This window comes from Perognathus longimembris, chromosome 11 (assembly GCF_023159225.1).
Source record: "Perognathus longimembris pacificus isolate PPM17 chromosome 11, ASM2315922v1, whole genome shotgun sequence".
Lineage (NCBI taxonomy): Eukaryota > Metazoa > Chordata > Mammalia > Rodentia > Heteromyidae > Perognathus > Perognathus longimembris.
The window spans coordinates 68,295,095-68,320,158 of NC_063171.1; the positions used below are offsets into that span (position 1 = coordinate 68,295,095).

General features: G+C 47.9%; 2 protein-coding genes across 9 annotated transcripts in view; one reads left to right on the forward strand and one right to left on the reverse strand.

Annotated features, from left to right (window-relative positions):
- Lin9 (lin-9 DREAM MuvB core complex component) overlaps positions 1–19,073 on the forward strand; it is a 57,161-nt gene extending 38,088 nt beyond the window's left edge. For 7 of the 8 annotated variants that reach the window (XM_048357526.1, XM_048357527.1, XM_048357530.1 and 4 more), the window contains 6 exons: positions 548–649; positions 3,699–3,779; positions 11,909–12,034; positions 13,730–13,909; positions 17,286–17,383; positions 17,736–19,073. In XM_048357526.1, the coding sequence (XP_048213483.1) occupies positions 548–649; positions 3,699–3,779; positions 11,909–12,034; positions 13,730–13,909; positions 17,286–17,383; positions 17,736–17,841 (693 nt within the window). In that variant the 3' untranslated portion in view covers positions 17,842–19,073. Of the gene's footprint in view, positions 1–547; positions 650–3,698; positions 3,780–11,908; positions 12,035–13,729; positions 13,910–16,315; positions 16,474–17,285; positions 17,384–17,735 lie in introns of those variants that run through there. The other variant, XM_048357528.1, reaches the window with a different exon arrangement.
- A 3,285-nt stretch (positions 19,074–22,358) lies between these two features.
- On the reverse strand, positions 22,359–24,856 carry Mixl1 (Mix paired-like homeobox). The gene is made up of 3 exons (XM_048358264.1): positions 24,848–24,856; positions 24,544–24,733; positions 22,359–22,642 (listed from the first exon to the last, which is right to left on the reverse strand). Exons 1-3 carry the CDS (start codon positions 24,854–24,856, stop codon positions 22,359–22,361), a joined length of 483 nt encoding a protein of 160 aa, XP_048214221.1.
- Positions 24,857–25,064: the final 208 nt, after the last annotated feature.

Below are 25,064 nucleotides of genomic sequence, written 5' to 3' on the forward strand. Positions count from 1 at the left end.
AGGAGCTACTTATTATTCTGAGTTTTCAAAAATTAAAATAGGCCAGGTGCCAGTGACTCATGCCTATAATCCTAGCTACTCAGAAGGCTGCGATCTGAGGATCTTGGTTCAAAGCCAGATAAGGCAGGAATGTCCTGTGAAGCTCTTACCTCCAATTAACCACCAAAAAAGTGGGAGTGGACCTGTGGCTCAGTGGTAGAGCGCTAGCCTTGAGTTGAAGAGCTCAGGGACAGCACTCAGGCCCAGAGTTCAAGCCCCACAACCGACCAAAAAAAATAAAAAAATTAAAATAGGTAAGTGATCACTTTAAATCCAGAAATATTTTCCTTCCTATTAGGTTTTAATACAATGTAAATTATAATAGAATTTTCACTTCATTTAAAGGTCACTAGGGAGGACGTAACAAGTTGGATAAGAAATGTGTGCACTGTCTTACGTATGAAACTATAACCCCTCTATATATCACTTTAGCAATAAAGATGGGGGGAGGGGCCAGATACTCTTTTTGAGCAGTCATTCATTAGATGTTTGCTTTCTATCCCCGTAGGATAATGACCCTTTATTAGGGCAGTCACCTTGGAGAAGTAAAATTTCTGGCTCTGACACTGAAACATTAGGAGGTTTTCCAGTAGAATTCCTTATTCAAGTGGTAAGAACTACTGTGAATATTTTGTTCTTTGTATAAAAACTCAATGTCTTTTGTGTTATTAAACTTGAGAATTTTTCTAGAGAGAAATACTTTTCCATATATTGTTCATCATTAGGTGAGTTTTCAGGACTCCACTAGTTCCAACAAAACTTGGAAAACACGTTTTAACAGCCAAAAGAGATTAAGAGGTCTTTTTTGTGTTGGTGGTACTGGAGTTTCAACTCAAGGCCTTGAACTCACTAAGTAAGCATGCTTCCACTTCAGCCATTCTGCCAGTGTCTTTTTGCATCAATTATTTTAAAGATAGAGGCTTGCTTTATGTCCAGGCAGGCCTAGACTGTGACCTTTCTATTTGTACTTCCCTTTGACACTAGGATGAAGGTGTATACAGCTGTAGTCCATCCTTCATTGAGAAGGATCTCCTAAACTCTTGCCCTCTTGCTAGTCCCGAACTGCAGTCTCCCATCTTTGCCTCCCAAGTAGCTAGGAGGCTTGTGCACATAGACTTAAACTACCTGCCTGGCATTAGCAGCTTTTCTTGATAAGGTTTTCTTTTCTGAAACTTGAAACTACTTTTCTCAGTATACTTGGGCACTAAGAAATCTAAGTTGAAAGCACAGTAAGTTAAGTGTAGAAATATTGTATGGGACAGTGTTTCTGAATAGTCTTTTTTTGTGCCGGTCCTGGGGCTGAACTCTGGGCCTGGGCACTCAGCTTTTGTGCGGAAGGCTAGTGCTCTACCACTTGAACCACAGCTCTACTTCTGACCTTTTTTTTTTTAAGTCAATTTGAGATAAGAGTCTCATGGACTTTGCTGCCTGGGCTGGCTTAGAACTGTGATCCACCTGTCTCAGCCTCCTGAGTAGCTAGGACTATAGGCTTGAGCCACTAGCATCTAGCCCTTTAGCTTTTTTTACTCAAGGCTAGCATTCAGATCTTAGCCTTGGTTGCTAGGGTTACATATATGAGCTGCTTGTTCCCAGCTTTAGTCTGACTGTTAATGAACCTGATATGATAGCACACTCCTGTAAATTCAGCACTTAGGAGGCTAAGGCAGGATGATAGTGAGTTCAAAGGTGGCCTGGACTGCATAGTGAAATGCTGTCTCAAAAAAAAAATAATAATAAAGGAGTTCTGGTCCGGTACCAGTGGCTCACACCTTTAATCCTAGCTAGTCGTGAGGCTGAGATCTGAGGATCTCATTCAGAGCCAGCCTAAGCAAGAAAGTACATGAAACTCTTGTCTCCAATTAACTACCAAAAAGCCAGAAGTAGAGCTGTGGCTCAAAGTCTGGTAGAACATTAAACAGCCTTGAGCAAAATCATTTAGGGATAACACCTAGGCCCTGCGCTCAAGCTCCACTACCAAAGAAAAGAAGACTACTTGGGCTGGAAATATGGCCTAGTGGCAAGAGTGCTTGCCTCATATACATGAAACCCTGGGTTCGATTCCCCAGCACCACATATATAAAAATGGCCAGAAGTGGCACTGTGGCTCGAGTGGTAGAGTGCTAGCCTTGAGCAAAAAGAAGCCAGGGACAGTGCTCAGGCCCTGAGTCCAAGGCCCAGGACTGGCAAAAAAAAAAAAAAAAAAAGAAGACTACTTTGACCTGAGAAAGATAAACTTTTTATAACATGTCTATAACTTAATCCATTCAGTTATTCAGTGTTTATATTTTGCAGTTGATGCTAGTTTGAGGAAAAGCTTGTCATTTGTATGTATGTCTGCACCATTTTGTATTGCTCATGCATTGTTAATTATCCTTGAAATATGTACATTTTTCATGCCTTTTGGCTTCCAAAGGTATGGTTGTGTGTGTGTGTGTGTGTGTGTGTGTGTGAATGTGTGCACGCACATGTGTGCATGTACCAGTTCTGGGGCTATACTCTGCCTAGGCACTGTCCTTCAGCTCTTGTGCTATTATTTATGAAAGGTTGAAAATATGAGAACAGCCAAGATGAGTTTATTTCACAAATCAAACATTTACTGTTTTTGTTTTGTGCCAAAACTGGGGCTTAGAAGTAGAGCCTGGGGCTGGGAATATGGCTGAGTGTTAGAGTGCTTGCCTTGCATGCATGAAGCGGGTTCGATTCCCCAACACCACATATCTAGAAAACGGCCAGAAGCGGCGCTGTGGCTCAGGTGGCAGAGTGCTGGCCTTGAGCAAAAAGAAGCCAGGGACAGTGCTCAGGCCCTGAGTTCAAGGCCCAGGACTGGCAAAAAAAAAAAAAAAAAAAGAATTACAGTGGGGCTGGGAGCCAGTGGCTCAGGCCTATAATCCTAGCTACTCAGGCTGAGATCTGAGAACCACAGTTCAAAACCAGCCCAGGCAGGAAAGTCTGTGAGACTCTTTATCTCTAGTTAACCAACTGAAAACTGAAAGTGGAGCTCTGGCTCAAAGTGGTAGAACAGCCTTGAATTCCCATGACTGATATAAACGAATAAAACCACTGTGAACTTAGTATTTTAACATTTGCATATCAATTCTTTTTTTTTTTTTTGCCAATTGTGGGGCTTGAACTCAGGGCCTAGGCACTGTCTGTTAGCTTCTTTTGCTCAAGGTTAACACTCTACTTGAGACACAGCACCACATTTGGCTTTTTCTGTTTATGTGGTAGTGTGGAATTGAACCCAGGGCTTCATGCATGTTAGGCAAGCACTCTACCATACCACTAAGCCACATTGCCAGCCCCTACATATCAATTCTTGTAGTTACTGATCCCATTGATCTGTACATTGTCTTATCTTGAGCTGTAAAAACTTATTTTAATATGTCCTAGTTATAGTAGATTTTTAAGTTATAGTTTCCCATTAGCTGATCAAATATATGAACCAAATACTTTGCTATTTTTCTATCAGAACATTAAAATCTACTATCAAACATCTTAGTGAAGAGTTGGAAGGCCAAATTTGGTGGTGATGGTTACATGTATGTAATCCCAGCTCTTGGAATGCTAAGAGAGGAGAGTTGAATTGGTTTACATAGTAAGATTCTATATCACTGATATCTAATGCTTCTAATGATTGCAAAAATATTTCTTCTTTGTAGACGAGACTATCAAAAATTCTCATGATTAAAAAGGAACATATCAAGAAATTAAGGGAAATGAACACAGAAGCTGAAAAACTGGTAAGGATTTATCTTTTTCTCTTTGCTTATCTTGTTATAAGATGGTCAGGCCTAAAAAAAGGGGGGTGGGGGCTGGGGATATGGCCTAGTGGCAAGAGTGCTTGCCTCATATACATGAGGCCCTGGCCCCACATATACAGAAAATGGCCAGAAGTGGCACTGTGGCTCAAGTGGCAGAGTGCTAGCCTTGAGCAAAAAAAAGCCAGGATCAGTTCTCAGGCCCTGAGTCCAAGCCCCAGGACTGGCAAAAAAAAAAAAAAGATGATGAGGCCTATTGGGCACTGGTGGTTCATACTTGTAAACCTAGCTACTCCGAAGGCTGAGACCTGAGGGTGTTGTTTGAAGCCAACCCCAGCAGGAAAGTCCATGAGATGCTTACCTCCAATTAACCACCAAAAAGCCAAAAGTAAAGCTGTGGCTCGGGTGGTAGGTAGAGTCCTCTTAACTTAAGGAATGTGTCAAAATTTTTTCTAAATATGGTGTGAAATTCGAAGTCTACCACTCAGAAGACAGGGAGCAAAAGGTGTGAATAGACATAGGGGGAAAAACACAAATGAGTGTTGAATTTGTAACTGGCAAAACCAAAACCTTGAACAAATCATGGCATTGGTGAGGCATTCTGTAAGGAGTAAGAATTCCCAGCCCTTTACAGCAGGGACACTTGGGGAAACTTCATTATTTGCAGTACCATGGAAACGCTCAGAATGCCCATCAGTAAGGGGCATATGTGGACACAATGAAACTTGAAATAAACAGGAGTACTCCATAATGTGCTTGATATAGAAGTATCCTCAGGATACATTTTCAAGTGAAAAAGGCAAAGAACTGAGATATCTTGTCTGTAAAAAAGAATGGTAGAATCAGGAGAAGAAAAACATGTATCTTATTCCTATATAATAGAGTCTATAAAAAGTTGCCAAAGAAACAAAATAAGCTGCTATTGAAGAGGAGAGGAGTGAGTGACTAGGGGACAGGTTTAGGAGAGAATTAACTTTTTTTTTCCCCAGTCCTGGGCCTTGAACTCTGGTCCTGAATGCTGTCCCTAAGCTTCTTTCACTCAAGGCTAGCATTCTACCTTTTGAGCTATAGTACTTCCAGTTTTTTCTGTAATTAATTGAAAACAAGAGTCTCACGGACTTTCTTGCCTGAGCTGGCTTCAAACTGTGATCCTCAGATCTCAGTCTCCTGAGTAGCTAGGGTTATATGCCAGAGCCACCAGTGTCCAGCTGAGAATTAGCTTTTGATTTCTTTCTTTGTGCTGGTCCTAGAGGGGCCTGAACTCAGGCCGAGGGTGTTGCCCTTTAGCTTTTTTGCTGATCTAGTACTCTACCACTTGAGCCACAACTCCACTTGCAGCTTTTTTCATAGTTAATTAGAGATAAATCTTAGGGGGGGAGTCAAGCGCCCAGTGGCTCCTGTAATCCTGGCTGTTCAGGAAGCTGAGATCTGAGGATTGAGGTTCAAAGCCAGCCCAGGCAGGAAAGTTTGTGAGACTCTTAACTCCAAGACACAATAAAAAAAAAAAAAAAGCCAGAAGTGGAGCTATGGCTCAAATGATTGGGCCGAAGCTTTGAACAAAAACAGGACAGTGTCCAGGCCCTGAGTTCAAGCCCCAGGACTAGCACCCAAAAAAAATAATAAAGTCTCAGGGCAATGGGCACTAGTAGCTCACACCTGTAATCCTAACTACTCAAAAGGCTGAGATCTGAGGATCACAGTTTGGAGCCAGTTGGGCAGGAAAGTCTGTTAGACTCTTCAGTTAACCACTAAAAACCCAGAAGTAGAGCTATGGCTCAAGTTTTAAAGTTTTATATATATGTAGGAAGAAGTACATACAAAGATATTTATTGATAAATTGTTCGTAATAAAAACATAATTGGAGGGTCTGGGAATATGGCCTGGTGGCAGCTTACCTCATATACATGAAGGCCCTGCCAGAAGTGGCGCTGTGGCTCAAGTGGCAGAGTGCTAGCCTTGAGCAAGAAGAAGCCAGGGACAGTGCTCAGGCCCTGAGTCCAAGGCCCAGGACTGGCAAAAAAAAAAAGAAGAAAAAAAAACAACCAAAAAAACCCCAACATAGTTGGAAACAGTTTAAATGGCCACTCATCGCAGACTTATTAATTACATCTGCTCTTGCTGTTGAATCTATTACTTCCCCTCCGGGCCTCTAAAAGTACATCTTTGAGATCTTTGACTGCACCCTGTAAGCCACATGAGAAACGCAATCCATTGCTTGGTGATGGCCCCTGTTTTGTGCTTCAGATGTCTCACCTTAGTTATGTGAGAGTAGAGTACTAAAGTCTCTCACTATTTTGTTGGCGTCTATAAGCTCTTATAAGTCTGAGTGTTTAATGTATTTGGTTGCACCAGTATTAAGTCCATATAAGCTGACCAGTGGAATTTCTTCATGGATCATTCCCTTTATTAATATGAAGTGACCTTCTTTGTCTCTTCTTACTGATTTAAGCCTGAAATCTATTTTTATCAGGTATCAGTATGATCATTCCTTCACTTAGAATTTATGTTTATCTTTGACAATGAGGTGTGTTTCTTGGAGATAACAAATGGTTAGCTCATGTTTTTTGATCCAGGCTACTGTTCTATATTTTGGTAGAAGAGTTGAGCCCACTGACTTCTTTTTTTGGTACTGGGGATCAAACCCACCCCATTGCACTTGGTAGGCATGCACTTTGCCACTAAGCTACATCCCAGCCTGAGCCCATTGACATTTAATATTACTGTTGAGATATATGCCATATTTCCTGCCATTTTGTTGTTTTTATGGTGCTTGCTTCTTTCCTCTTTCTGCTTTACCAATCTATTCCTCTAGTAGTACTAATTCATTACTTTATTTCTTTGATTTTGATTGTCTTCTTCTGAGGCTAAGATTCCTACATTTCTAAGGAGTAGTTTTTGTTGGTCTTTTTACCAGTCTTGGGGCTTGGACTGAGGGCTTGAGCACTGTCCTTGGCTTCTTTTTGCTTAAGGCTAGCACTGTACCACTTGAGCACAGAGCCACTTCTGGCTTTTTCTATATATGTGGTGCTGAGGAGTCGAACCTAGGACTTCATGTATACAAGGCAAGTAGTTTACCACTAAGCTATAGTCCCAGCCCCCTTTTTAAGTTTTTTAACTGACAAAAAAAAAATCATATACCTTACCTTGAGAGAGAGAAAAAAAAAGCTAAAGGAAAGCACAAGGCCCTGAATTGAAGCCCAGTACCATCTCCAGTAAAAACCAGAACATATACCCTTACAGAGTTCAGTGTGTTATATCAACAAATTTATTTTGTATATTGATCAAATCAGAACAGCTTAAAAAGGGAATAGTATTTGGATACCAATGGTTCATGCCTATAATCCTAGCTATAGGAGGCTGATGGTTTTGTTTTTTTTTTTTTGCTTGTTTGTTTTTTTGCCAGTCCTGGGGCTTGAGCTCAGTTCCTGGACACTATCCCTGAGCTTCTTTTGCTCAAGGCTAGCACTACTACTTGAGCCACAGCACCACTTCTGGCTTTTTCTGTTCATGTGGAACTGAGGAATCGAACCCAGGGCTTCATGCATGCTAGGCAAGCACTCTACCACTAAGCCACATTCTCAGCCCTAGAAGGCTGAGTTTTGAGAATTGCAGCTTGAAGCAAGCCCAGGCAGGAAAGTCTGTGAGACTCTTATGTCCAGTTAACCACCAAAAAGCCAGAAGTGGAGCTGTGGCTCAAGTTGCAAAGTGTGCTAGCCTTGAGTGAAAAAGCTAAAGGATAGCACCCAGGCACTGAGTTCAATCCTAGTACATGCCCAAAAGGGGGGGGGGGGGGGAAGGACTCAGAAGTCCTTGTGGAAAGAAGGTTGCTTGGGTTTGCCTTGATTGGTGAGGTCTCGTTGTGAGACTGTGGCTTGGAATTGATGTAGGATGTAATTCCTTGAAGGGAAAGGGAAAGTCATCAGAGTCCTTAGGCACCGCTAGCACATTATCTCAATCTGTGCACTAACTTCCTAAGTAGACATTTTACTTTTTTCAGAACTGGGATTTGAATCCAGAGCCTGGGACTTAGTCAGCTGTACTCTACCACTTGAGTCACACCTCCAACCAGGCTTTTAAAAAAATATATATGTATATGTATAATTTTATTATTATACAGAGAGGCTACCATTTCACAATTTAGGTAATGCATATATTTTTCTTTTGGACAATATTACCCCTTCTGTCATTTTCCCCAAGTTTCCCCTTCCTGTCCCTGTCTACAAGTTGCATAATTCATTTTCCACATAGTATATTCTGAAAATGATGTCTGCATTTACAACCAGGCTTTTGTTGTTTGTTTGTTCGTTTGCAAAGGAAAAATCCTGGCTGGGAATGTGGCTTAGTAGTAGAGTGCTTGCCTGTCATGCATGAAGCACTAGGTTCGACTCTTCAGTACCACATAAACAATAAACACCCGAAGTTGAGCTGTGGCTCAAGCCCCAGGACTGGCACAAAAAAAAAAAGGAAAAATGGGCTGGGGATATAGCCTAGTGGCAAGAGTGCCTGCCTCGGATACACGAGGCCCTAGGTTCGATTCCCCAGCACCACATATGCAGAAAACGGCCAGAAGCGGCGCTGTGGCTCAAGGGGCAGAGTGCTAGCCTTGAGCGGGAAGAAGCCAGGGACAGTGCTCAGGCCCTGAGTCCAAGGCCCAGGACTGGACAAAAAAAAAAAAAAAAAAGGAAAAATCCTCTAATTTCCATTTCTGCAACCAGGCTTTTTGCTGGCTTTTTTGGAGATGGTCTTACAGAGTTTTCTGCCCAACTGGCTTTGAACTGTAAGCCTTTGGATCTCTATCTCTTGAGTAGCTAAGATTACAGGTGTGAACCACCAGCACCTGGCTGCTCAAGTAGGTATTCCTGTGCTCATCTTGCAGATTAGGAAACAAAGGCACAGAGAGATTAAGGATCTTGCTTCTGTTACACAGCTGATAGAATTGGAGTTTGACTTATATAATCCAATTCTGGCATCCATGCATTGAGCCATTACTTGGGTTGACTAAAGAATCAATTGACTTAAATGAGTGGTTGGTTAAAAAAAATGCATGTAACTTTCTTAACAACTTCTTTGTGTGTATGTGCCATCACTACAACTTGAATTCAGGGCCTACGTGTTGTCCCTTGGCTTTTGCACCCAAGGCTGTCACTTTTAAGTACTTGAGCCACAGATCCACCTGAGGCTTTTTGGAGGTTCATTGGAGATGAGTCTCACGGACTTTCTTGCCTGGGTTGGCTTTGAACTGCGATTCTCAGACCTCAGCTTCTTGAGTAGCTAGGATCACAGTTGTGAATGCCAATACCTGCTACAACTTCCTATTTTGGTAAATGACAAATCTATGAAACATTAAAGAGCCTAAAAATACATATTCAAACTCATATCTTCACATTTTGCCTCATTTCATTTTTGTTGTTGTTGTTTGTTTGTTTGTTTGTTTTGGTCAGTTGGGGGTTTGAACTTAGGGCTTGGACACTGTCTCTGAGCTCTTTTGTTTGAGGCTGGCATTCTGCTGCTTTGGGGCCCAACTCCACTTCTGGTTTTGTGTTGGTTAATTGCCAGGGCTGGCTTTGAACTGCGATACTCAGATGTCAGCCTCCTGAGTAGTTAGGTTATGTACGTGAGCCACCAGTACCTGGCTTCATTTAATTTCTCTCTATACAAATTCTCCTTTAAAAAAAAAAAAAGAAGAAGAAGAAAATAGGGGCTGGGAATATGGCCTAGTGGTAAAGTGCTTTCCTCGTATACATGAAGCCCTGGGTTCAATTCCTCAGCACCACATATATAGAAAAGGCCAGAAGTGGTGCTGTGGCTCAAGTGGCAGAGTGCTAGCCTTGAGCAAGAAGTAGCCAGGGACAGTGCTCAGGCCTTGAGTCTAAGCCCCAGGACTGGCCAAAAAGAAAAAAAGGAGGAAGAAAAGAAAAGGAAAATAGGGTCTGGGAATGTGGCTTAGTGGTAGAGTGCTTCCCTAACATGCATGAAGCTCTGGGTTGGATTCCTCAGCACCACATAAACAGAAAAAGCCAGAAGTGGCACTGTGTGGCGCTGTGGCTCAAGTGGTAGAGTGCTGGCCTTGAGCAAAAGAAGCTCAAGAACAGTGCCAAGACCCTGAGTTCAAGCACTAGGACTGTCGATGATGATGATGATGATGATGATGATGATGGGGCTCCAGTGGCTGATGCCTATAATTCTAGCTACTCAGGGGGCTGAGATCTGGGGATTGCAGTTCAAAGCTAGCCCAGGTAGGGAAAAGTCCATGAGACTCTTATCTCAAACTACTCAAAAAAGCCAGAAGTGGGGCTGGGAATGTGGCTTAGTGGTAGAGTGCTTGCCTTGCATCCATGAAGCCCTGGGTTCAATTCCTCAGTACCACAAACACAGAAAACGCTGGAAACGCAAGTGGTAGAGTGCTAGCCTTAAGCACAGAGAGGGGCTCAGGCTCAGGGACAGTGCCCAGGCCCTGAGTTCAAGCACCAGGCTCAGCAAAATAAGTAAATAAACCATAAAAATAAACCATAAAAAAGCTAGAAGTGACGCTGTGGCTCAAGAGTTAGAGCACTCTCCTTGAGCAAAAGAAGACAGCACTCAGTTCCAGAGTTCAAGCCCCAGGACTGGCAGAAAAAAGATAATAAGGCCAGGCACAGTGGCACCAGGCTATAATCCTAGCTACTTGATGGGTCACAGGTGGTTCAAGGCCAGCCTAGGCTTTAAAATTTAGGAAACTATCTCAGTCAATGGCTAGGTGTGTCATCCAAAGCTATAAGAGGCTGGGAACATGGCCTAGTGGTAGAGTGCTTACCTTGTATACATGAAGCCCTGGGTTCGATTCCTCAGCACCACATATATAGAAAATGGCCAGAAATGGCACTGTGGCTCAAGTGGCAGAGTGCTAGCCTTAAGCAAAAAGAAGCCAGAGACAGTGCTCAGGCCCTGAGTCCAATGCCCAAGACTGGCAAAAAAAAAAAAAAAAGAAAAGAAAAGAAAGAAAGAAAACATCAAGCCAAAGGTTATAAGAGAAACACAATAACTGGGTACAATGCACACTCCTGTCATCTCGGTGACAGAGGGAGGAGCAAGTAGGATCACAGTGCCAGCCTGAGCATAAAGTAATATCCAGTGTGAAAAGGCACAGATCAGGAGGAGGTTCAAGGGCAACAACCCAGGCAAAAAGTTAGTGATGCCCCATCTCACCAACAAGTATACTGTGGTGTGGTACACATGGATGGTCCCAGCTACTGGGTAATATAAATAGAAAAATCATGGTCTGAGGCTGGCCTCGAGCAAAAACCCAAAGTCCTATCCAAAAAGTAACTAAAGCAAAAAAGGACTGGTGGTGTGGTTCAAATGGCAGAGCACCTACCTAGCAAACTCAAGGCCCCAAGTTCAAACCTCAGTACCACCAAAAAAAAACCCACCAGACATCATGGCAGTCATAACAGTGATTATCACACACCAGACCTCTGTCCCTGAGTATAGGCAATTTTAATAACCTTATCTTGATTCAGGTACATTGGTAAACACCTTATGAAGACTCCCTTTAGCCATGAGTGTCCTAGGAAGCGGGCCGTGTTCCTGTGGGCACACGAGTGGAGCGAGGAGGGTGAGCAAGTGCAGAAAGCTCAACTACCAAGCTTGAAGGTGGGACAGAAGGTGGAGACCAGGGGAGAATGATGGAAGGGGTGACATGGATCAAGAAGTACTAGACTCATAACCTTATTTAGGAAATTGTAACCTCTTTGCACAACTACTTAATAATAGCTTTTCTTTTCTTTTCTCTCTCTCTCTCTCTCTCTCTCTCTCTCTCTCTCTCTCTCTCTCTCTCTCTCTCTCTCTCTCTCTCTCTCCCTCCTTTCTTTCCTGCCTTTCAGTCCTGGGGTTTGAACTCAGCCCTGAGCTCTTTTGCTCAAGGCTAGGGCTCTATCATTTTGAGCCACAGCCTCACTTCCAGTTTTATGGTAGTTAATTGGAGATAAGAGCCACACCGGATTTGAACCTTGCTCTCAGTCTCCTGAGCAGCTAGAGTAGCTAGAACTATAGGCATGAGCCACCAGGGCCCAGCTAATAATAAATTTTAAAAAAAAACAACAAACTTACCAAGATGTGATTTTTCTTTTCAGAAATCATATTCCATGCCAATAGGCATTGAATTTCAGCGGAGATATGCAACAATTGTTTTAGAGCTTGAACAGCTGAACAAGGACCTAAACAAAGTTTTGCATAAAGTTCAACAGTACTGCTATGAGGTAGGTGACCGTATGAATCTCCCTCTGTGTTTCTGATTGAAGCTTTATCCTTCCAGCTGCACTTTGAGAACCTAAACCAATATCATTGAGTGAAGTTCTTTAGGAGCACCTTATTCTGTATATATTCTCATTCAGGTACCCTTTGCTTTTTATTTTGGGGGGATTTGTTTGGGAGGGGGTGTTTGTTTTGTTGAGATGATAGCTGCCCTTGAGCTCTTTTTTATTGTATCTGGTGCTGGTCCTAGGGCTTGAATTGAGGGCCGTGGGGTTGTCCCTCAGCTGCCTTTGCTTGAGGCTAGTGCTGGAGCCACTGTGAGCCACAGCACCACTTCTGGCTTTTTCTGAGTGCTTTCTTGGAGATAAGAGTCTCCTTACTGCCTGGGCTGGCTTGGAGCCACATCCTCAGACTTCAGCCTCCTGAGTAGCTGGGATGACAGGCACCACTGCCCTGTTGCCCGTGAACTCTGGAGCCGCCTCCCTCAGCCTGCTGAGTGCCAGGACTGTGGGTGTGTGCCAGCCTGCCTGGCAAAATAATTGGTCTTTAATGCCTTGTACTCATGAACTGGGATGTCAAATTGAAACTCCTTTGTCCAACTTTTTTAAAATTTACATAAACAAGCTGGGCACAGGTGGCTCACACCTATAAACCTAGCTAAATAAGAAAAAGCAGAAAGTGGTGCTGTGGCTCAAGTGGTAGAACATTGAGCAAAAAATAAAGTTTGTCAGGCTGTCTCTGGACATAGCTGCATAGTTTGGGGTGCGGGTGGGGGGCATGTTTTACTTCCCTGGCTCATCTTCTGCCCTGGAGTCAGTCTCTTCTTTTTCTGGCAGTCCTAGGGCCCTTGCCCTTTGGTAGCAGGCATCCTACCTCTTAAGTTGTGCCTCTACTCCTTGTGTAGAGTCTGGTGTTTTGCTTGGGGCTGATGATAGCCCTGGGTTTTGTTTGATCCATGGTCCTCCCACCTCTACCTGTGCACCACTATGCTTGACCTGTTGTGTGTTACATGTTATCTGGAGCTGCGTGACCCATGCTTTTTGTGGACAGTCTAGGAGATCTAGTCACTAGACTTAATGGCAGGCAGGTAACAGCCATCAGAAAAGCTAAAATGAATGATGTTGTCGACTGAGGAAAGAAGGGTAGACTGTACTCAGGGTTCCATCGCAGGAGACACAGCTGCTTCTCTCAGTTCCATCTGAGGGAATAGAAACATCACCTATGGAAGATTTCTGTGACTTACCCATGGGTCTGTTAGAGTAAAAAAGAGAGGCAAATACTTAAGAATCTCATGGCTTCAGTGGTGATACACAACCATCAAAAACACAAAAGTAGGCTGGGAATATGGCCTAGTGGTAAGGTGTTTGCCTCGCATACATGAAGCCCAGGGTTCGATTCCTCAGCACCACATATGTAGTAAACAGCCAGAAGTGGTGCTGTGGCTCAAGTGGCAGAGTGCTAGCCTTGAGCAAAGAGAAGCCAGGGACAGTGCTCAGGCCCTGAGTTCAAGCCTCAGGACCGGGAAAAAAAAAGAAAAAGAAAAACCACACACATAGGAAAAATAAGATCAGAGGAAAGCGTGTAAGAGTGGGCTTCGCTTTAGTTCTAAAGTGAGACTCACATCTGGAAGGTGCAGACACAAGTGCACGCAAACCCTGGCCCTTCGTAGCTTACATCTGTGTCTCCATTCCTGTGTTCAGCTTGCCCCCGACCAAGGGCTCCAGCCAGCTGACCAGCCGACAGACATGAGGCGCCGCTGTGAGGAAGAGGCCCAGGAGATGGTTCGGCACGCCAACTCCTCCGCTGGACAGCCCTGTGTTGAAAGCCAACACCTCACAGGCTTAATCTCCAGGCTCACTGCTATTTTATTACAAATTAAGGTATTTCACAAATTTGATTAAACAGTTATACTAGTTTGTTGCTAAAAAAAAAAAGTTAGGCAAGTTAACTCAGGTGGTTTTTAAGATTTACTTTAGTGTTGTTTTATAGGTGATACACAACAGGATTAGCTTTACATTCAACAAGTATTAACATTTCCTCTCCCATAGTGCCATATGTTCCCTCATTCCCTCCCACCTCCTTCCTCCCACCTCCTCCCTCCCCCCTCCACCCAGGAGTTGCATAGTTCACTTTCATCAATTACCAGGGCAGTTAGTGCGCTGGGGTCTATGGTTAGGGAAGGTCTATGTTTAGGGTTCTTTTTGAGTAATTCCTGCTTTCCAGAGTAGTTGTACCAGTTTACATTCACTCTAGCAGTGCAGTGGGGTTCCTATTTCCTTAAATTTCCTCCAGCATTTATTATTAGATTTCAAGATGTTGGGCAATCTAACTGGGGTAAGATGGTATCTCCGAGTTGTTAGGATTTGCATTTCCTTTATGGCCAGGGGTCATGGGTTTCTTTGCCATTCCTACCTTCTCTCTTGAGAAGTCTCTTAACTCCCTCGCCCATTTTCTGGTATATTGAGCTTGGGGGAGGGGAGTTAGTTTCTTGAACTCTTTGTATATATTGCATATTAGACCTTTGTCTGATGTATTGCTGGTAGAGATTTTTTCCCAGTTGGTTGGTTGTCTTTCTAGTTTAGTAACTGTGTCCTTAGCTGTGCAGAAGCTTTTTATTTTAATGTAGTCCTTCTTGTGGAGTCTCTTCTCTTCCTATCTGTCGTGACCCTGGGAACTCTATTCATGAAGTTCCTGCCTGTGCCTATAAGTTCTAATGTCTCTGCTACTCTTGCAGTCGATTCAGTTTTGGGCCTGGCATTGAAGTCTTTGATCCACTTGGATATTGGTGTACGGTGGTAAGCAGGAACCCACTTTTGGTTTTCTGCAGATAGCTCCTCAGTTTTCCCAACACCAATTGTTGAAGAGGCTATGATTTTTTCCACTGTGTGTCTTTGCTTCCTTTGTCGAATATTAGGTGACTGTAAGTGTGTGGTTTTATTTCTGGGTCTTCTAATCTATTCTGTTGACCTTCAGGTCTATTTTTGTGCCAATACCAAGCTGTAGTAAGAGTTTGAAGTCTGATTGTGATACCACCTGCATTGCTTTTTTTGCCTGGAATTTCTTTGGCTATTCTGGGGGTTTTTTGTTGTTCCATATGAGTCTTTGGATTATTCTCTCTGTCTCGGTAAAGAACATCATTGGGATTTTGATGGGGATTGCATTGAATTTGTATATCGTTTTTGGCAGTATGGCTATTTTCACAATATTGATTCTACTATCCATGTACATGGAAGGTCTTTCCATTTCCTAGTGTCCTCTTTGATTTCTTTCTTTAGGTTTTTATAGTTTTCACTATAAAGATCTTTTACATCTTTGGTTAGGTTAATTCCTAGGGTTGTTGTTTTTTTTATGGCTATTGCAAATGCGGTTTTCATGATTTCCCTTTCTGCTTATGCATTGTTGGCATACAGAAAAACTGCTGCTTTTTTGTAGGTTAATTTTGCATCCTGCTACTTTGCTGAAGTGGTTGATTAGCTCTAGGAGCCTGCTGATGGAGTTTTTTGGGTCCTTTAGGTATAAGATCATGTCATCTGTGAATAGGAATAGTTTAATTTCTTCTTTATGTGATTCCCTTTAATGTCCTTTTCTTGCCTTATTGCTCTGGTAAAGAATTCCAGATCTATATTGAAGAGGAGTGGCGAAAGTAGGCATCCTTGCCTTGTTCCTGATTTGGGGGGAGACAGTTTTAGTTTTTCTCCATTTAGTATGATATTGTCTGTTAGTCTGTCATATATGCCCTTTACTGTTTTAAGGAATGTTCCTTCCATTCCTAATTTCTCCAGAGCTTTTCATATGAATGGATGTTGTATTTTGTTGAAGGCCTTTTCTGCATCTGTTGAGATGATCATATGGTTCTTGTCCTTGGCTCTGTTGATGTAATTTATTGATTTGCATATGTTAAACCAGCCTTCATCAGTAGGATGAAGCCTACTTGGTCATAATGTATGATTTTTTTTAAATTTGTTTCTGGATTCTTTTGGCTAATATTTTATTGAGGAGCTTTGCGTCAGAGAAATCAGTCTGTTTCTCTTTTGTTGGATCCTTACCTGATTTTGAGTGTGATAATGGCTTCATAGAATGAGTTTGGGATTGTTCCCTCTGCTTCTATTCATGGAAAAGCCTCAGGAGAATTGGTATTAGCTCATCTTTATAAGTGCTATAAAATTCAGTGGTGAGTCCATCTGGGCTTGGGCTTTTCCTTGTTGTAAGACGTCTGATTATTTCCCGTATCTTTTTGCATGTTATTGGTTTATTTAGCTGGTTTATATCTTCTTGGTTCCATCTAGGCAGTTTTGAATGTTTCTAAAAATTCACCCCATTTCTGCCAAGTTTTGCTTCTTTATTGGTGAGTATAGGTTTTGAAAGTAATCCTTTAAATCATTTGGATTTCTTGGATGTTCGTTGTAATGTTTCCTGTAGTGTCTCTGATCTTGTTGATTTAAATTTCCTCACTTCTTTTTTTCATTAGTCTCACAAGTTGTCTGTCAATTCATTAATTTTTTTTAAAAACACAGCTTTTTGGGCTGGGAATATGGCCTTGTGGCAAGAGCACTTGCCTCCTACACATGAAGCTCTCGGTTCGGTTCCCCAGCGCCACATATATGGAAAACGGCCAGAAGGGGCACTGTGGCTCAGGTGGCAGAGTGCTAGCCTTGAGTGGGAAGAAGCCAGGGACAGTGCTCAGGCCCTGAGTCCAAGGCCCAGGACTGGCCAAAAAACAAAAACCACCCACTACATTGGGGCTGGGAATATAGCCTAGTGGCAAGAGCGCTTGCCTCCTACACATGAAGCTCTCGGTTTGATTCCCCAGCACCACATATATGGAAAACAGCCAGAAGTGGCGCTGTGGCTCAGGTGGCAGAGTGCTAGCCTTGAGCGGGAAGAAGCCAGGGATGGTGCTCAGGCCCTGAGTCCAAGGCCCAGGACTGGCCAAAAAAAACCCAAAAACACAGCTTTTTGTTTCATTAATTTTATGTATAGTCTTTTTTCATTTCTATTTCATTAATATCTGCCCTAATCTTTGCTATCTCTCTCCATCTAGTAGTTCTAGATTTGATTTTTTCTTGTTTGTAATTGTATCATGAGGTTGTTTACTTGATCTGTTTTCTTTATATGTGTGCGTAGGGCTATAAATTTTCCCCTCCACACTGCTTTCACTGTATCCCAGAGGTTCTGTTGTGATGTGATTTCATTTTCATTGCTAATTCAACTATTTTATGTCTATATTTGAACCATAACTCATTTTTTTTCTTTTAGTGTCTAGCAGAGGGAGGAGACCTGAATTCCTTTGAATTCAAGTCACTTACAGACTCATTAAATGACATCAAGAGTACAATAGATGCTTCTAATATCAGGTAACTAGATATACTCTAATGGTTTTGTTGAATGCGTGCTTACATTTTTAGGGTTTAGATGGAGTGTAAAAGATCTTTCCACGTGGCCATCCTGTTGACGTGAATTTTCTGTATGAATGTTGTGCTTTGGTCTGTCTTGGACGTGGAGCGCGTGCGCTCACTCCCCGTCCTCCAGCTTGCCTGAGGCTCCTCCGCTTCTTTCAGAGCAGCCTTTCCAGTACCACAGTAGTAGAATCCTGGCCCTCCCCGAAGTCATCATCCCAGCTATTCCCAAGCTAACGTTCAGCTCTTCCTGTAAAAAATAAGGTTTATCTTAATTTTGTGAATAAAATAGCCTTTTCTTTTTCCTTAGCTGCTTCCAGAATAATGTAGAGATCCACGTGGCACACATTCAGAGTGGCCTGAGCCAGATGGGGAACTTGCACGCCTTTGCCGCCAACAATACCAACAGAGACTGAGGCTGAGCAGCCGCTCCCAGCCCGCCGGCTTCGAGGCGCCTCCCCCAACTCACCTGCACACGCCCAGTGGCCTGACTGCTGGGGGAGAGGGGTGCAAGCCCCCACACGGGCTTTTAGTACCAACCTTCCTGCCGCATATTACCTGGCACGTGTTACCTTCCTTTATTAGCACACGCAGTAGCATTGCTTATTACCTATGTTTACTAGCAGGTGTTTTAAACTTCCAGTGTCTAAACAGAGCGTTTCATGGAAGAATGCGTTGACTTATTTTTTTAATGCATGAATTGAGTTGAGAAGGTGCCGGCAGCTACTGCCGTGAAGAGGAGGGAGCGCCATGTGTGTGTGCATGGCAGCGGCTGCGTGGCACGTCCGTGGGGAGCGTGTCCTCCTGGGCCGCAGCACCCCAGCCTCCAGAGGCCGCCCGGGGCCGTGGGGCGCGCGGGTGCCAGTGCACAGGCGGACCTCACAAGCGCGTGTCTCCACGTGCGTGCGATGGGGTTCTGCAGACCCGTCTATAGTCGTCACTATTGTAATTTATCGTAATTTATGAAAGGAAATGAAGGAGCAGGGGTGGAGCTGCGACGGGGAAGTGGTGCTAGCGTCAGCAGGTGGGTTGGACGCGCCTCTCCCAGCCATTCAGGGCAAAAGTGCTTTGTTAGGAGATTTATTTAAAAAAAAAAAAAGACCTAACACACTATTTTCATATTTTTTGTTTATTTGCACAATTTTTAAACCAGATTGCTGGTTAAAATCCAACAGTACAAGTTTGTAAGTAAAAATATTTTATAAGGAAAACAAAGATAACCAGTGTTGTAAAATGCAGGAGAAAGGTTTGATTTTATTTTGTTGTTTTTTTTTCTTTTTTAAGAAAAACTCTCCTAAAATGTTGATCTTGTAAAAAGTATATATTTTGAATTTTCTTCATTTTAATATAGAATATTATAAAGCCAAAATATAATAAATTGTTTTCAGATTTGGAGTTTAAGATAGGTGAATGGGTGGTTCTGATTCTTTTAGAGGTCTCATAAAATGAGGCTTTTTATATGTTAATGTATAATAAAACAAGATTATTTTCCAGTGGAGGCTTTTGTATAGTTTAAAAGTGCTTCTGTGTGCTTTGTTGGTCTTGTGCCGCCGCAAAACTTTAGTGCAGAGTTTATATTTAGCTAAACTGTTAAGAAATGCAAAATCTTTTAATATTTGTAATTCCAAATAAATTCATCTATAAAAATGTATTGCTGCATTCTCATTTAATTGACACACGTTGGGTTTTGTGGCAAGGTTGCTGACAACTCATTCCTGCAATCTAGCTGCTCAGGAAGCTGAGATCCAAGTGTCAGGGCTCAAAGCCAGACCAAGCAGACAGATCCTGGGATGAATCTTCAGTTAACCAGCAAAAAGCCAGAAGCAGATGTGTGGCTCAACAAGTAGAGCACCAGCATTGAGTGAAAAAGCTGAGCAGAGAATGAGGCCTGGAGTTCAAGCCCCAGTACACACACACACACACACACACACACACACACACACACACACACACTGGTAGCTCACATCTGTAATCCTAGCTACTCAGGAGGCTGAGATCTGCAGATCATAGTTCAAAGTTGTTGGGGTCTGGACAACCCCTTTCTCCCCCCACGGGGAGAATGGTAACCACAAACTCTATGAAAGAGCACTCAGCCTGGCCCTCTGCCAGCGGAAGGCCAAAGGCGTGCTCACATGGGCAAGCGCTAAGTTGAGGAAAGGTTGCTGAAGCCTCCCCTCCCCCAAGTCCCCTCACATGTTACCAAGGGCGGAGGCGAAAAGGAAGCCATCAGGGACACGCTGCGGTGGTGGGAAGCGTCTCAAAGACTTTAATATGGAAAGGCACTTATATAGAAGTAATGGCGGGAAAGAAAGGGGGCTGGCCAAAGGGCCAGTCATAGGCTAGGGAGCATGTCCATCAAGTGACATCACAAAACCTACTTTGTGGGCGGGACAACCCCATCAAGGTGGCACGCACGTGTTCACCTACCAAGGGGTGGAGGCCAGAAGGTGGGAGGGACTTCCATTGTCCCAAAGCTGGCGGAAGGGCAGCCTTCCCAAGGCCATAATAATCCCCAACAAAAGTCAGCCCGGGTAAGAAAATTAAAATACCAAAAAGCCGTAAGTGGAGCTATGGCTCATAATACAGTAGCATGCTAGCCTTGAACAAAAACATCAAGGGTCAGTGTCTAGGCCTTGAGTTCAAACTTGAGCCCTGGCACAAAAATGGGTTACAGCTTCATTAAATATTTGCATTGCTTTCTTTTTTTGCCGGTCCTGGGGCTTGAACTCAGGGCCTAAGCACTGCTGTCCCTGGCTGCTTTTTGCTCAAGGCTAGCACTCTACACAGTGCTACTTCCGACTTTGTCTGCTTATGTGGTGCTGAGGAATCGAACCCAGGGCTTCATGCATGCATGGCAAGCAGCCTACCGCGAAGCCACATTCCCAGCCCTGTATTGTTTTTCAAAAAGAATGTAAGATCACAAATATGCTCATTACAAGCTATGTTACCGTGACTTGTGGTGCACCCTAAGTTTAAGTAGGGTTGCAGGCGCTGTCGTCTCTGCCACGGAGGTAAAGCTCTGTGAGGCTGTGGCCTCCTGCCACTCCAGACAGGCCCAGGCCCCCGGCAGCCCTGGCCTGTGGCAGGCCCTGCGCTTGCTTGTGCATGGCCCGTGGTAAGGACGTACAGTCCTGGCTGACGTTTACAGCCTCATTTGTTTATTTCAGACCGTTTTCAAAGGGTTCAGAAGTCTAGTTGCCATTGAAGCCTGAACTGTGCTCCTTGGTTGCTTTTGTAATTATTATCAGCTTAATTAGTTATCCAGAGGGGAATTCCACTAATACCTTTCCACACATTTACAATATATCCCATCAATCCTTGGCTGCTTTTCATAGTGGATTTGCTACTCTGGAAAAGCACAAACCACTTAAACACTACTTGGAAACTAGGGGCCTGGCATATATAATCACTAAAACACCGAGCTGGCCTAGTGTTTGTGGCTCCTTGCTACTCATGAGGCTGAGATCTAGAGGATCAAAGTTGGAAGCTAGCCCAGCAGAAAAATCTGCAAGATTCCATCCCCCAAAATAATCAGCAAAAAGCAGGGCATGGGGCATGGTTGAAGTGAGCCAAGTGATCACGAGAGTTCAAAGCCAGTTACTGGCACGCACGCACGCGCACACACACACAAAATGACCTAGAACCATTAATAGTGGGTGCTGGTGGCTCACACCTGTAGTCCTGGCTACTCAGGAGGCTGAGATCTGAGGATCACAGTTCAAAGCCAGCCCAGGCAGGAAAGTCTGTGAGTCTCTTATCTCCAATTACCAGGAAACTGGAAGTAGCGCTGTTGACTCAAGCAGTGAGCACTAGCCTTGAGCAGAAGAGCTCAAGGACAGCGCCCAGGCCCAGAGTTCAAGCCCCACAACCAACCAAAAAAAAACAACTGAATTTTAAGTGTCATCACACAAAGTCTGTGAGGTCATACATGTGGCTAAATAAGTTTATTTAGCTAATCCAGTTCGTGTGTATATAAATATACATATCAAACACCATGTTGTATATAAAAAATACAGCAATTTTTACTTCTCATTCAAAAATATAAAATACTCAGTAAAAAAAAAAAAACGTGCTAAGGGGCTGGGGATATGGCCTAGTGGCAAGAGTGCCTGCCTCGGATACACGAGGCCCTAGGTTCGATTCCCCAGCACCACATATACAGAAAACGGCCAGAAGCGGCGCTGTGGCTCAAGTGGCAGAGTGCTAGCCTTGAGCAAAAAGAAGCCAGGGACAGTGCTCAGGTCCTGAGTCCAAGGCCCAGGACTGGCCAAAAAAAAAAGAAAAAAAAAAAAAAAAACGTGCTAAGTTATAGTGAGAGGAGGTGGGCCGGGCGCCCGTGGGAAGGTATCTACCGCCAGCAAGTCAGAGTCACCAATCCAGCCCAGCTGTTCTTGGCAAGAAAACAATGAGCTCAGTCCAAGCAGCAGTCCAAGAAGTATCAGGTACGAAGGCCCAGGGACACTGACCAAATCAGCCGTGCCGACCCGGAGGGCCACAGAGCCCCGGCAGGAGAGGGGTTTACAGAGAGGTGATGCGCGGAGAGGGGCGGCCCGGCGAGCGGAGGGGCCCCGTCCATCCACACGTGGCCGTCACGGGGGCGGTGGGCGAGCGCACGGGCCCCGTCCATCCACACGTGGCCGTCACGGGGGCGGTGGGCGAGCGCACGGGCCGTGTCCATCCACACGTGGCCGTCACGGGGGCGGTGGGCGAGCGGAGGGGCCCCGTCCATCCACACGTGGCCGTCACGGGGGCGGTGGGCGAGCGCACGGGCCGTGTCCCTCCACACGTGGCCGTCACGGGGGCGGTGGGCGAGCGCACGGGCCGTGTCCATCCGCTCGTGGCCGTCACGGGGGCGGTGGGCGAGCGCACGGGCCGTGTCCCTCCACTCGCGGCCGTCACGGGTGCTCGCGCGGCCCCCGCGCCCCCCGAGCCCTCAGAAGTTCCCGGAGGCTGAGACGATGCGCTCTTCCCAGGAGTGCAGCTGGGCACCGCTGTCTCGCGAGAAGGGCGGTGGGGGCTCCGGAGCCGGGAGGCCGCGGGGCGGCGGGCAGCGGGCGGGCCGCGCGGCGGGCGGCGGGGCGCGCGGGCCTCTCGCCTCGGCCCCCGGAGCCGCCGGGCCGGGGAGCAGCTTGCAGGCGGCCGGGAAGGGCTTCCCGCTCTGGCGCCGGGCCTTGGCGCGCCGGTTCTGGAACCACACCTGCCGGAGAGGAGGAGGCGCTGCTTCGGTTGGGGCCTGGGTTCTGGATAACGGCGAGTTGCAGTTCACCCTCCCCCGGCGCCCCCAGCGGCCTGCTCCCCCCAGCGGCCTGCTCCCCCCCAGCGGCCTGCTCCCCCCAGCGGCCTGCTCCCCCCAGCGGCCTGCTCCCCCCAGCGGCCTGCTCCCCAGCGTAATGGCACGGATGCCCTCGCTGCGGGGCGTTCAGGCGGTAACAGGAAGTTCCGTGGCTCCAAGCTTTGCCCCTACGCATGTGTGCATGTGTGTGCATGTGTGTATGCGTGTGTGCATGTGTGGATGCTTGTATGTGCATGCGTGTGTGTATGTATATACGTATGCGTGTGTGTATGTATATATGTATGCATGTGTGTGCGTGCATGTATGCGTGCGTGTGCGTGTATGCGTGCGTGTGCGTGTATGCGTGCGTGTGCGTGTGCGTGTATGCGTGCGTGTGCGTGTGCGTGTATGCGTGCGTGTGTATGCGTGCGTGTGCGTGTGCGTGTATGCGTGCATGTGCGTGTATGCGTGCGTGTGCGTGTATGCATATACGGCTCTGCCACTCGAGTCGCAGCTCCGCTCCGGCTTTCTGGCGGTTCGGTGGAGGTGGGGGTCTCAGGGCTTTCCCGCAGGGGCCTGGCCTCGGCCACGACCCTCCCGCCTCGGCCTCCGGAGTGCGTGCTAGGGCGGCCAGCACCCAGGGCCGCGCGCACCCAGACGCCGGGGCCGCGGGCACCCAGACCCCAGGGCCGCGGGCACCCAGACCCCAGGGCCGCGGGCACCCAGACCCCAGGGCCACGGGCACCCAGAGCCCAGGGCCGCGGGCACCCAGACCCCAGGGCCGCGGGCACCCAGAGCCCAGGGCCGCGGGCACCCAGACCCCAGGGCCGCGGGCACCCAGAGCCCAGGGCCGCGGGCACCCAGAGCCCAGGGCCGCGGGCACCCAGACGCCGGGGCCGCGGGCACCCAGAGCCCAGGGCCGCGGGCACCCAGAGCCCAGGGCCGCGCGCACCCAGAGCCCAGGGCCGCGCGCACCCAGAGCCCAGGGCCGCGGGCACCCAGACGCCGGGGCCGCGGGCACCCAGAGCCCAGGGCCGCGGGCACCCAGAGCCCAGGGCCGCGCGCACCCAGAGCCCAGGGCCGCGCGCACCCAGAGCCCAGGGCCGCGGGCACCCAGGACCCCAGGGCCGCGGGCACCCAGAGCCCAGGGCCGCGGGCACCCAGGACCCCAGGGCCGCGGGCACCCAGAGCCCAGGGCCGCGGGCACCCAGAGCCCAGGGCCGCGGGCACCCAGACGCCGGGGCCGCGGGCACCCAGAGCCCCAGGGCCGCGGGCACCCAGAGCCCCAGGGCCACGGGCACCCAGACGCCAGGGCCACGGGCACCCAGACGCCAGGGCCGCGGGCACCCAGAGCCCAGGGCCGCGGGCGCCCAGACCCCGGGGCCGCGCGCACCCAGACCCCGGGGCCGCGCGCACCCAGGGCCCCGGGGCCGCGGGCCGCTCCGTCCTTTGAGCCCAAGCTGGGCGCCGGCGCCTGCCGGGGGCGTCCGGTTCGCAGCGGAGGCGCCGGGCCGCGCGCTCTCCGCCGGGAAGTTCCACGCACCGGGCGCCCTCCGCGGCGGGGAGGGGGAGGCGGGAGGGGAGGGGACGGGGTCGGCGGGCAGAAGGGGGAGACCGGGGTCTGGGCGGTGACCGGGGGCCGGACCCGTCTCCCCCATCCCCGAGCTTCCGACGGCGGCGGCGGCGCCTCCCTCCCTCCAAGGCTCGGAGCGCGGTGCGGGACTCTCCGTCTCCGCCGGCCGCCCGGGGCCCCGCGCCCCGTTCCCCGCGCCCCGTTCCCCGTTCCCCTTGCCCCGCGCCCCGCTCCCCGCGCCCCGCCCGCCCGCGCCCGCGCCCCGCGCCCCGCGCACCTGGATCCTGGCCTCGGGGAGCGCGGTGAGCGCGGCCAGGCGCTCGCGCAGGCGGATGTCGGGGTACCGGGTCTGGCGGAACACGAGCTCCAGCAGCTGCAGCTGCTCGGGCCGGAACCACGTGCGCTTGCGGCGCTGCGGGGCGGCGGGCGGGCGCGGGGCGGCGGCGCGGGGCGGCGCGGGGGCCTCGCCCGGGAGGCCGGCGGGCGCGGGGCCGGGCGGCGGCGCCGGGGCCCGGGACGCGGCGGCGGCGGCGGCGGGGGCGGCGCGGGGCGCGAACGCGAGCGGCGGGGACGGCACCGCGGCCATGGCTCCGGGACCCCGCGCGGCGCCCGCCCGCCCGGCCGGCCGCCCGGTTATACCCCCGCGGCGGGGCGGGGCGCGGCGGGGCGGGGCGGCGGCTCGGGGCGCCAGCCCGCCGCGGGGGTCGCCGCTTCCGCCGGCCGCGGGGGCGGGGGCGCGAACTGGGCCCCGCCGCAATCCACATCCCGGCCCGCCGCGCCCCGCCCCGGGCCCG